The sequence below is a fragment of the Corvus kubaryi genome, unplaced genomic scaffold (assembly GCF_017639235.1).
Source record: "Corvus kubaryi isolate FWS band 111438036 unplaced genomic scaffold, C.kubaryi_AGA036_p1.0 37284, whole genome shotgun sequence".
Lineage (NCBI taxonomy): Eukaryota > Metazoa > Chordata > Aves > Passeriformes > Corvidae > Corvus > Corvus kubaryi.
Window position 1 is genome coordinate 20536 of NW_024581088.1, and position 12566 is coordinate 33101.

The 12566-nt window shown below is 51.0% G+C and overlaps 2 protein-coding genes across 11 annotated transcripts in view; both read right to left on the reverse strand.

Annotated features, from left to right (window-relative positions):
* Positions 1-884: 884 nt before the first annotated feature.
* LOC121663487 lies at positions 885-7060 on the reverse strand. Of its 2 annotated transcripts, none has more exons than XM_042025781.1 (2): positions 3771-7060; positions 885-963 (listed from the first exon to the last, which is right to left on the reverse strand). In XM_042025781.1, exon 1 carries the CDS (start codon positions 7014-7016, stop codon positions 4161-4163), a length of 2856 nt encoding a protein of 951 aa, XP_041881715.1. In that variant the 5' UTR covers positions 7017-7060; the 3' UTR covers positions 885-963; positions 3771-4160. The 2 variants fall into 2 exon arrangements, with proteins under 2 accessions (XP_041881715.1, XP_041881714.1); XM_042025780.1 differs by having other exon boundaries at positions 885-1084.
* Positions 7061-10200: 3140 nt separating this feature from the next.
* The window catches only part of LOC121663488, an 18600-nt gene continuing 16234 nt past the window's right edge, over positions 10201-12566 (reverse strand). For all 9 annotated transcript variants that reach the window (XM_042025784.1, XM_042025789.1, XM_042025787.1 and 6 more), the window contains 2 exons: positions 11340-11504; positions 10201-10385 (listed from right to left, as the gene is read on the reverse strand). In XM_042025784.1, the coding sequence (XP_041881718.1) occupies positions 10237-10385; positions 11340-11504 (314 nt within the window). In that variant the 3' untranslated portion in view covers positions 10201-10236. The remainder of the gene's footprint in view (positions 10386-11339; positions 11505-12566) is intronic.

Here is a 12566-nt window from a genome sequence, read left to right on the forward strand (position 1 = left end):
TTATTTCTAGGGTCTTTAAGGCATCACCAACAATCCCAGCCTGTGCCTGGGAGCATTGTCCAAATGGTCCTGGAACTCCGGCAGCCTCAGGGCCGTGCCCATTCCCTGGGAAGCCTGTTCAGTGCCCAGCACCCTCTGGGGGAAGAACCTTTTCCTGATAGCCAACCTAAACCCCCTCTGACGCAGTTCCAGCCATTCCTTGGAGTCCTCTCACTTGAGAATAGAGAGTATTACCGCAGGCCTGGTTCCTACGGTATATCACCGTGTCCCGCAGCTACAGGGAGGAGGAGGAGAAGAAGATCCAGCAGGCAGGAACTGTGCAGCAAGATTGATCTATTTAATTATTTTACAAACTCTTTTATAGACTTTTTTCTTCATAGTCTAATTGGACAAAGGACCAGCCACCCCTTGGGGGTGATTGGCCAAAATCCTAAAACATCCATTATCAAAATATTTTCTACTATACCATAAACAAGACTTTCCAAGGTTGCAGGTGGCTTGGTTGTTTACATTCCCTGCTACCTCTTCTGTGAGAGAGAAAAGTCTCTCACGGACTTAGAAAAATAACAAGAAGATCCTCACTAACAGCATTTTTGTACCTACAATTCCCCCTTTTTGTTTTATAAGATAACAACTCTACTATTAATCCTAAATAGAAATCTACATCAGTTATTAATTCTAAAAATGTCCTTAAGGCTTTAACTATCTGACTCCATAACAAGAAATTCAAAATTCAGTCTCTGCTTGTGGAAGGACCATCCCAGTCTCTGCTTATAGAAGGACCATCTGCCTGATGGTTGACATCCTGGTCATCATCAGAAGAGTCATTAGGCTGATGATCTACATTCTGGTCGCCATTTGGATGGTTGGCGTTCTGGTCATCATTTGGAGGTTGCCTGTTCTGCCTCTGGTGCCGCAGGTCAGGGCGAACGCATTTTGAAGGTAGCCACTGTACTCCAGTATCTGTGGAAACGCAAGCATACCCACGACCCCAAACGATAAGCTCATGTGGGCCTTCCCATTGGTTAGTGAGTAAATTCCGTACCCAGACTTTTGCCCGGGGCAGCTGTCTGTCGCCTGCAGACTGCAATGAGAGAAAATGATTCAGAAGAACAGGATTATTTGAATTTTGTGGTACTGTAAGGTGATTAATTGTATACAAAGCTTTTGCTAGTCGGCTCTGTGGGGTTTCTCCATGCATTCCCCTTTTCTGTTTGTCCAAAACACGCTTCAAGGTACCATGAGCGCATTCGACAATGGCTTGGCCAGTAGGAGAATGTGGGATACCAAAGGTATGGTCTACACCCCATAGGTGTAAAAACTGCCGCGTCTTCTCCGAGGCGTAGGCAGGACCATTATCGGTTTTCACAGAAGCTGGCACGCCCAGGACTGAGAAAGCCAATTTCCAATGGGCAATGACATCACGGCCCTTCTCTCCAGTGTGAGCAGTAGCCCACATAGCCGAGGAGAAAGTGTCAATAGACACATGCACATATTTCAGCCGACCAAATTCTGGGATGTGAGTTACATCCGTTTGCCAAATCTGCAAGGCTTTTAGCCCTCTGGGGTTTACCCCCGCTGGCAAAGGCGCAGCGAGTCCATGACAGTCAGCACAAGCGCTGACAATGTCGCGCGCCTCGGTTGGCGTTAAATGGAACTGCTTCTGCAGGGTATGTGCACTTTGATGGAAGAAACCATGTGATGCCTTGGCTTGTGCAGTTTTGTCAGGCTGAGGCCCTACCCATGCAGGGTTGGCCAGCATGTCAGCCCTGGCATTGCCTTCTGTTAGAAAACCTGGTAAATTGGTGTGGCTTCGAATGTGCAGAATGTAATACGGATGCACTCGAGCCTGAATCGCAGACCACAAGGTTTGCAACAGCGAAAACAGAGCCGCATTGTTCACCTCCTTCAGAAGTGAACAATCTAAGCGTTGAGTTATATCTGCTACATAAGCAGAGTCAGTAACCAAATTCAAAGGTTCCTGTGAGAATCGCTGAAAAGCCATGGTAACAGCCCTTAATTCAACTAACTGAGCAGAGTCTGACTCGTGTTCCTTCAGCACCTGCCATTCCGATCCCTCCTTCCAGGTAACAATGGCTTTACCAGTTTTCCCTGAACCATCCGTAAAGACGGTGGGTCCTTGCACCGGCACTCGGCTATTTCTCGGCCGCAAGGAAAGTACGGTCGATTTTGCCAGCTGCAGTAATTTATGGCTGGGCAGATGGTAAGTGATCTGCCCTGAAAAGTTTTGCAGCGCGCTTTGCAAAGGAGCACTATGGATGAGGCTCCACTCAAAGTATTCCTTTGAGATCGGAATGACAATTACTGCAGGATCCGCAGCCATCAGTTGCAAACACCGTTGACGGCATTTGATTATCAGAGAAGCGACCAATTCAAACACTGTGGTCACCGTCCTTTTTGGCTGGTGAGGCAAAAAGACCCATTCTAGGATATGCAAAGGATCAGGCCATTGTGCATTCCACGGGCCAATGATACCTGTAGGATGGAGGTCTGGAATAGTAATGTAAACAGTGATAGCAATGGAGGGATCCACTCGATAAACCTGACGAGCAGAAATAGCCCGTTGGACCTCCTGCAGCGCTTGCCGCGCTTCCGGAGTCAACTCCCGAGGTGAATTCAGACCAGGGTCCCCTTTTAATAAATAAAAAAGAGGGGAAAGCTGCTCTGCAGTTAGACCTAAATAAGGTCGTAACCAATTGATGACACCCAACAGCTTTTGAGCATCATTCAAGGTTTTAATCGAATCCGGGAATTGCACCTCTTGGCGTTGGATAATTTGGTCCAAAATTTTCACTCCTAAATATTTCCAAGGAGGATGCTGTTGAACTTTCTCCGGAGCTACCTCTAATCCATAGGCATGCAGAGCAGCGAGCAGCTGAGGCTGTATTCTCAGCAGCTCGTCCCGAGTGGACGCTGCCACCAGGATATCATCCATGTAGTGGTAGCAGCGTGCATCAGGAAACTGCTTGTGAACTCCGGCTAACGCTTGGGCGACATACCACTGACAGATAATTGGGCTGTTCCTCATCCCTTGAGGGAGGACCTTCCATTGGTATCTCTTAGCAGGTTCAGCATTGTTAATGGCAGGCACAGTAAAGGCAAATTTTGGTTTGTCATCAGGATGCAAAGGAATTGTGAAAAAACAATCCTTTAAATCAATGATCAGGATGTCCCACCCCGTAGGAATCATGGTGGGAGAGGGCATGCCAGGTTGCAATGCCCCCATACCTTCCATTACTGCATTAACTTTCCGGAGGTCCTGCAATAACCTCCATTTCCCTGATTTCTTCTTAATTACGAAAATAGGAGTGTTCCAAGGGCTAGTAGAAGGTTCAAGGTGCCCCTGTTGCAACTGTTCCTGAACCAGCTGATGAAGGGCGTCTAACTTCTCTCTTGGTAGGGGCCACTGCGGCTCAAAGACTAATGTGTCAGTCAACCACCACAAAGGCAGTGTAGGATGCTGTGCGCCCTTACACACAGTGACCCCTGCTAAAAATTTGTCCCAATCCGTACACCCCAAGCTGCCAACACATCCCGCCCCCAAAGGTTAAGGGAAGTGGTAGCAACATAAGGCCTGATTGTAGCTGTGTGCCCCTCTGAGTCCTTCACCACCACAGGCTGTTCGCTTAGATAGCTCTGTGTGGATCCTCCTAATCCTGCGATGGCCGATCCCACCGGGGCTAAAGGCCATGAGGGAGGCCACGCAGAGAAGGAGATGATAGTTACATCAGCACCCGTATCAATCAAACCTCGAAGCTGAATCCGGGGCAGACGGGCGTTCGGCAGGATCAGGGTACATGTCATCTGTGGCCTTTGGTCAGAGATGTCTGCAGTCCAGAAGGCCTGCGGAAGTCCCGTAGATCCACTGCCGTTATCTTCGTGAGTTTGTTGCTCTATCCTGGGGACACAAGACTTAAAAGGCACCAATTTAGCAAGGCAGGTCTTTTCAGGAATAGTTACAGGGGGTTTTTGCGTGGAGACCATAGCGCAAATCTGACCTTTAAAGTCAGCATCAATAACTCCTGAGTGCACTAAGATTCCTTGATGGGCAACATCAGGTTTTCCCACCAGCATCGCACTGGATCCCTGGGCTAAGGGTCCATATGCATCCAAGGGAACCTTATAAATACCGCTAGAGTCTAAGACGACTGCGGCTGCGGTGTGGACGTCAAACCTGTCTGATCCTTGGGTGCCGTCTGATCCCTGGGTGCCGTCTGATCCCTGGGTGCCGTCTCTAGGGTGGCTGGGTAGGCCTGTGCCTGTACCTGTGCCACTCTCTGGGGGAGCGACTGCATCGGAGAGCAATTCCCCCTCCTTGCACCCCGGCGGAAGTTTCCCGACAAAGGCTGACCATTGGCATGAGTCCGGGATCTACAGTAGCCCGTGCAATGCCCTGGCCTGCCACACCTTTTGCACTGGGGGATCGGTGTGTTCTCTTTTTGGCTACGCTTAGGCCGCTTTCGTTTCTTCACCTGTTTTGGTTGCTTTGGTTCACGACCAGAAGATGCGCGAACAGGCTGCAGGAACGCAGCCAAAGCAGACCTTTTCTGGTTCCCAGATCCCACCTTAGCGCAGGCTTCGACCATGTCTGTTACCTCAGGATCCCCTGGTAAGGCATCTATGATTTTTCTGCACTCCTCGTTTGCGTTATCTCTCACTAACTGCCTTAACAACAACTGTCTTAACCCGTCATCTTCAACCTGCTTCTCGAGAGAAGCAGCAACTTTCTCTACAAAAGAAAGGAATGACTCTGATTTCCCTTGAACTATTTCAGTATATCGCTTTCTGGGTGCTGACAACTCTATGGTTTTCAACAGGGCAGCCATGCCGACCTGTTGTGCTTGCTGCAGGATGCTAGAGGGCAAGTTACCCTGTAGGCTGGGATCAGAGAAGGGACCAGTCCCCATCAAAGCATCCACTCCTGCTGTCTGTCTAGGATCAGCAGCAGGGAGCTGCAAATTTGCTAATGCAGTCTTCTTGGCCAGCTTTCTCCAGGTTGTCTCAAAAACTGTAAATTGTACAGGTTGAAACAGAATTTGACCTAAGTGTCTGACATCAAATGGAGAAAGCAAATCTGTATTTATCACCCTTATTATTTGCATAACCTCAGCAGAACCCAGCCCATATTGTGCCACCTTGGATTGGAGGTCCTGGGCAACTTTCCAAGCAATTACCTCATGCCTATCATGCTCTCCTGAATCTGGGAGAGCCTTATACACCGGGAAAGCTCGGATCTCTTTTGGGGAACCAGTACCATCCTGAACGTCCGGCACAGCCTGCGGATGGAGTGTAACAGCTCCCCGGTTACCCCCAGAATCCCCAGATCTATTTGGCAGTCCAAGGATTTCTAATAACCTCCAGTCACCCTCCCCCAATGCTTGCATCTTAAGAGACTCTAGGAAGCGATTATGATGCGTCGGACGCAGTGTTACCGTGCAGTCCGGAAAAGTCCAGGGGCGAGACCGGCGCAGCCTTTTTCTTCGCCGCGCGGCTACAGCCGCCTGACGACCTGAGGCCAGAACCTCATCTGCCTCACTGCCTGACGAGGAATCATCAGGCAAAGGCAACTTTGGGGTGCTGGGAGGGAACAGAAATGTACGGGGAGGGGAGGCACTTTGGCTAAGTTCGCCAGGGCCAGAACAGACAGGACAGACTGCAGCTGGCTGCGCGGCAGTTTGTACAGCAGTCTCTTTACGGGAGGCCGTCTCGGCCAGTTCCGACCGAGCCGGTACTGAAGCTGCAGTCGACTCTGGAACTACGGCTGCGCCCGGCGCCGCGGTCGGCACCGCGCTCGTCTCCCGCACAGCAGCCACGTTCGGCGCGGTTGCCGCTTCCTCTGCTGCTTCGCGCTCCCCGGGCGCGCTCGGCGCCGCCGTCTCTGGCCGGCGCTCTGCGGACGCGCCCGGCGCCGCTGCCGGTCCGTTCTCTGCGGGCGCTCCCGGCGCCGCCGCTGGTCCGTTCTCTGCGGGCGCTCCCGGCGCCGCCGCTTCTGCCCGCCGCTCAGCAGCCGCCGCCGCTTCCGCGTTTTCCCGCGGCAGCGCTGTTCCCGGTTTCGCCGCCGGCCGCGCCGTTTCTCGGCTCGGAGCTGCGTCTCCCGCTTCTGGCGGGAGGGGCGCGGGCGGCGCGGGCGGCACGGCCGGCGCTGGCACCGCTTGCGGCGCGGGCTCGGGCATTCGCCGCTCTAACAGGCTGAGCAAGTCCCCCATCCTTTGGGATAGGTTTCGCAGCTCTGCCAGAAAGGGCAAATGCTGCATAAAAGGGTCCATGCCTCGGTTCTGCGACTGCGCAGAACAGTCCAGCGCCAGGGAGGGCAGCGGAGCACAGCCAGGCAGTCCCGGGAGGGGCACGCCCGGCGCAACGCCCGCTAAGTTAGATCCAGGTGCATACGGAACCGAACTAGGACGCTCTCTGGGCGTCCAGTTGGCTAAGCCGCTGATTTGCGGCCCTGGATAAAGCGTGGCCGCCGTCCAGCCGAACGGCAAGGCAGGCTGTGCGCCCTGCCTCTGCCCTGACCCCCCCGCCTCTGGCGGCGCGGGGTTCCTGGGGGCTGCGGAGTCCTGAGACTGTGCAGGGTGAGCCGGCGCAGGCTCTGCCTGTGGAGCCGGGGGGGTTATTCCGAATCCACCATCACTTGCCCCAGAAGCCCAGTCAGCGGGGCCCCCCTCGGACATTCCTCCGTCACTCATCACCGAGACAGGCGATCCAGCCCTGCTATCACAGTCAAGGGCTGTCAGCAGAAAAAATAATAAACGCCAGGTTTTGTATAATCCTGACGCTGCCGGCTCCCCAGTCGGGAGCTCGTGTCGGACAGCAGAGCCGAGTTCCTGCCATAAGGCAAAGTCCAGGGCAGTATCTCTGTCCATGGAAATCCCTTTTAAAGTAGCCCAGTCTAATAATTCCCGAACTGAGTTTTCAGGAATGGAGGTTTGCAATATGCTAAACACACCTTTCCAGACCAGTACGACAGCGTCATTCTGTGAGCCGCTGTTCGCCATTTCTCAGTTCTGTCGGACCTCCCGGTCCCGGGGGGTAAAAGGAACAGCGCACCTCTACAGGAATTCGGCTTGGCTCGCAGCAGCAGGACACGTCAGAGAGTGCAAATCACGTCGGGCAGCACCAAATATTACCGCAGGCCTGGTTCCTACGGTATATCACCGTGTCCCGCAGCTATAGGGAGGAGGAGGAGAAGAAGATCCAGCAGGCAAGAACTGTGCAGCAAGATTGATCTATTTAATTATTTTACAAACTCTTTTATAGACTTTTTTCTTCATAGTCTAATTGGACAAAGGACCAGCCACCCCTTGGGGGTGATTGGCCAAAATCCTAAAACATCCATTATCAAAATATTTTCTACTATACCATAAACAAGACTTTCCAAGGTTGCAGGTGGCTTGGTTGTTTACATTCCCTGCTACCTCTTCTGTGAGAGAGAAAAGTCTCTCACGGACTTAGAAAAATAACAAGAAGATCCTCACTAACAGCATTTTTGTACCTACAAGAGAGGATTAAAAAGCCCTTCCCACCCTCACAAATCACCAAATGGGTAAGATTGGAAGGGACCACTTGAAGTCTTCTCGTCCAAACTCCCCACTCAAACAGGGTCTCCTAGAGACCATTAGGCAGATTTATGTCTAGTTGGATTTTGAGTATCACCAAAGAAGGAGTCTCCACAATCTCTCTCAGAACTGGTTTCAGTGCTGAGTTCTTCCTTGTGTTTAGGTGGAAATTCCTTTGTTTTTGTTTCTGCCTATTGCTTCTCATCCCATTACTCAGCACCACCAAGAAGAGCCCAGCTCCATCTTCCTGACACCCACCCTTCAAACACTTCTGTCCATTGATGAGGTCCCCTCTTGGCCTTCTCTCCTCCAGACCAAACAGGTCCAGCTCCCTCAGCCTCTCCTCACTGGAGACATGCTCCAGTCCCCTGATCATCTCTGTAGTCCTCAGTTAGGCCTGTCCCAAGAGCTCCAGGTTTCTCTTGAACTGAGGAACCCAGCACTGAACACAGAGCTCCAGATGTGCCTCACCAGGGCTGTTCCTCCCTTGGAAGTTGGCAAAGCTCTTCCTAAGGCAGCCACTGGCCTCCTTGGCCACAAAGACACATTGCTGACTCTTGGACAACTCTTTGGCCACCAGCACCCCCAGGTCCTTCTCTGCAGAGCTACTTCCCAGCAGGTCAGCCCTGAGCCTGGACTGGTGCTGGGCTTATTCCTTCCCAGGTTCTTTCAATTGGTTTGGATGGATTGACTGCAGGAGGTTGGGGAAAGAGCACAGGCTCTATGGGCATTCCTGAGGACTTGGCAAAGGCCTGGGGGGCAGGATGGAGAGCAGGGATCCTCTCCCTCCATCTCCCCAGACAGGATCTGTGGGCCATGGGAGACAACACTCTGTTATGAGGAAGGTGAGTGGGTAGGACTTGGATACATTTACAACCTCACGTTGTACCTACACACTCTCTTCAAAGACAACAGAACAAAGAGGGGTCTCGAGCACCCGCAGAGAACATTTCAGCACAGAGTTGTTTCAGAGTCACGGATCACAAAAGCTGAGAGGCCCAGAAAAGCTGACTTTAGTCGCAGGATGGATTGTGGAGGTGCATCCCATAACTAAAGTCAGCTTCTCTGGGCCTCTACCCAGATAGGGACTGTCCCTCCCCATCCCCTCTGAGGAGCTGAGCAGGACAAGCTCTCAGGGTGGTTGGCCTGTTGTCGCAATGACTGCCACTGACCACTGCCCGGGCTAGCTCCTCCGGTGTGCGACAGGAGTGGGGAGCAGCTGGAGGCTCTTGGCTTTAAAGCTGCTCCTCAGGAGTTCAGCTCTGCCCAGGGGAGCTGAAGCTCCAGGCACAGTGGCTGTCAGCAGTCCGGACAAAGGAGAGGATAGAAAGTAGCAAGGAGGCTTGCCACCAAGTTTGTCTGACGCAACTCACAGGTGACCAGCCTCCAGCAGCTCCAGGGAACCTCTTATAAAGGGAGGTGTTACAATGGGGATGGCTTAACTGGGGACCAATAGAAATCTCTAAGGGAGGGATATGGACGAGGATAGACATTTCCTTGGGCCAATAGCCTCAAGGGGAGGAGGGAAAGGGATCACATGCCCCAATGGGGCGTCAAGGTTTAGGGGATTTCCAAAGGGGGAGTTATCCAGAGGGGTAGGGTCTCCAGGGATTGACGAGGACCATATAAGGGTAAACTGGGAGGTTTCAGATGATGGACACTGAACCTTCGGGAACAACAGGAGGGGTTTGGGTGATTGATAGGGAAAGAGCTAGAACAAGGGGAGGAGAACAACCATGTAGGGAGCACCGGGGGAGCGGCTTGGGTCTGGGGGAAACCAACTGGGAATAGGAGTGGGGAAGGTAGGGATGAACCGTTGGGGTACAGAAAACTTATATAAAAATACAATAAAGGTATCACATGTAGGTTACGGGTTTCGGGGTTCAGTCGGGACGGCCGGACGTAGACGGATGGAGAGATCTCTATAGGCAGGTCTTGGGACACAGTCGGTTTATTGTAAAGGCGTGGGTATAGGGGCACTGCTCAGAGCTGCTAGACTCAGCTCTGAGCAGGCCCAAGAGAGTAAGCAGGTGAGAGAGTAAGTGGGAGAGAGAGAGGGTGTAAGAGCAAGAGTGGAGGTAAGAGTAGAAGTGGAAGAGAGGAATAGAGAAGAGAGAATCAGAATGTCTGAAGTCCTGGTTACAATACAATAAATCATCTTCTGTACTGAATATTCTAATTGTCACTAACCAATCTAATACAAGATACAAATCCTATAGCATTTACATACAGCCTATAAGAGTTCTTATATTACCATAGAGTGTTACATCTTAACTTCTAAAAACTACTCTTTGGACCCCTTCTGCTGAGCTAGTAGGGTCTGCTCTGACCCTTGGACCTGTTTGCAAGCAGAGGGTATTGTTTCATCAAGAGGGGATTACTTCAGTGGCCATACCATTGTTTTCTAGTTGTTCAGTAACTAAGACCTGGTATTTCAAAAGTGGCTTTCATTTCGATGTTGCCTGTAGTTTTCATATTCCCAAAATCTTTTGTCAGGCAATCATATTTCCAAGGTTTTCCTGTTTCATCCTCCCCAACAATCACATCACCACAGCCTGTAGAGCAGCTTTTGCCTTCAGTGAGATGAAAGTCTGCTTGGCAATGACCCTGCTCCTTGGTTCTTCTCCAGGTCAGCTGTGAGGAGCTGAAGCTAATGTTTTCAGAACCCCTTCCTCTTCCGTAAAGCTTCTTCTGGAGTTTGAATTTCTTCCAAAGCTTCTTCTGGAGTTTGAATTATTTGAGAGAGATGCTGGAATACCTTCTCCATCCAGGATTCCAGGGCCCTTGCAATTTCCTCCTCTTTGTTTCCTGGGAGGAAAGAAAGATGTCACTGGGTCACTGATGATTCCTCCTTGAGGAGGACACCAGCTTGTTGGAAAGGATGAAAGTTCGGTAAGAAAGTTTCAGAGGTATGTAGGCTTGGCAGAAAGATCTCTGAATGTAGAAACTGAGAATGAGATAGAAATGAAAGCAAGTTTTGATATAGAGTAAAAGATGTTTTGCTGAACCAGTGATCACTGAATAACTGAGAATGCAAAGGTTGGAGATGAGTTGGAAGGAGATTTTTATGATTAGGACAAAGGTATGTAACTACAAACAAAGACGTGTTTTTCACCAAGTAAATGAGTCCCAAGAAGAGCATAAGTAAATAGAAAACATGTCTTTACCAAAAAGAGAGATATGGCAGGCAAACAAGAAATGTTGATAAAGCAAGAAGAAGAGAGGTCTGAGAATTTTCCACTGTAAGCTTAAATTGTAACTTACTCTTGTGATTGGATAATAATGACTATAATATGGTAATGGTAGTAGTTATGATAGGCTATAGGCAAATGTAAAGGTGTTGTGTATGGGGCTTATTGGTTGTTATGTATCAAGATACCCAGCAAAGAGAAGTATCTAATGCTTGGTAACTTGAACAGCAAGTGGCTTCAGGTATGCCTACAGCTGTAGCTGGCAGCTGTAGGGCTGGCTCTGGATACCCACTCCCTGAGCTGCTGTAACTTCGCCTATGCAATAAACAGCTTTCAAGAGAGCCACCTGAAGTCCAGACATCCTTCGTGAACCTTTCTCCTATACCAGCTATCTGACACAAGGATGTCCAAAGGCTCTGATTTAACATCCCTGACAGACGGTCTCTTCTCAGGCCCCTCCCTCCCTGTCCCCTTTGAACAGCTGAACAGGATGAGCTCTCAGCGTGGTTGGGCTGTAGAGCTGCTTTTGCCTTCAGTGAGATAAAGTCTGCTTGGCAATGGCCCTGCTCACCGTGTATCTTCTCCAGGTCTGCTCTGAGGACCTGAAGATCAAGCTTCGTGGACTCCAGCCATTCATGTACATCTTCTTGCAGAGTTTGAATGCTTTGGGAGAGATGATGGAATTTCTTCATCAACCTGGATTCCAGGGCCCTTGCAATTTCCTCCTCCTTCTTTTCTGTGAAGAAAGAACAATGTCATTGGGTCAGTGATGATTCCTCCTTGAGGGGGACACCAGCTATCTGACACAAGGATGTCCAAAGGCTCTGATTTAACATCCCTGACAGAGGGTCTCTTCTCAGGGCGCTCCTGTGGGTTTGGTTTTTTATCCTTCCTCATTCCCCCTTAGAAAGCCTCACCTCCCAGGAATTCCATTTGGCCATGGAGGTACAATCTGGACATGGTTTTCCCTTTGTCTTCTGACTTTGAGCAGGGAGGGAACAAGAAATCAGAGCAAACTTTCATCCCTTTTCAACCTCTCATTTGTGCTTTCTGTAGCTCAATAAACAGGGCTCCAGCTTTGAAAAGTGGGCCACAGGCTTAATTTTAAGCCCACAATGGCTTGAGCCAGCAGGAATTCCAGGCCTTTCCCTGGACTGCTCTGGGCTGCTCCTTGCCATGGCTTTGCTCGCTGCAGCTGGAGCAAGAACAGGACCCACAGTCAGGGAAGGCTGATTGTTCCTCAGCTTTCCCTGCCCTGGGGGCAAGAGGCTGTTCCCAATGCACTTTGTGTCCTGCCTGAGGCAGACCCAGGGGCACCATCTGGGGACAGCCAGGCCCACACTGGAGTCTGTGCCCCAGCTGACTCCTTCTCCTTCCCAGCACCAGCTCCTGGCACGCAGAGCTGCTCTCCACAGACCCTGCGCTCACAGACACGTCCAGGCTCTGCTCAGGGAAGCTCCTCTCCCCGCTGATCATCAATAGGGACACGAGGCTGATCTCACATGTGCCCCAGTGTGGGACCGGCAGTGGGGCAGCAGGAGAAGGGCAGTGGGGAAAGGGAGAGAGATGGGGACAGGACTTCCTGGGGAGAACCTTAACAAGTATCAGGCAATGAGAGAACTCCCAGCACACACCTTCTGCAAAGATGAGGGAGAGGAGAGGGACTTTGGCTGCCTGCACCTGCAGAGAACACTTCAGCATGGAGGTGTTTCAGTGCCATGGATCACAAAGCTGTTCCCCACATAAGGACTGCCCCTCCCTGTCCCCTTTGAACAGCTGAACAGGATGAGCTCTCAGC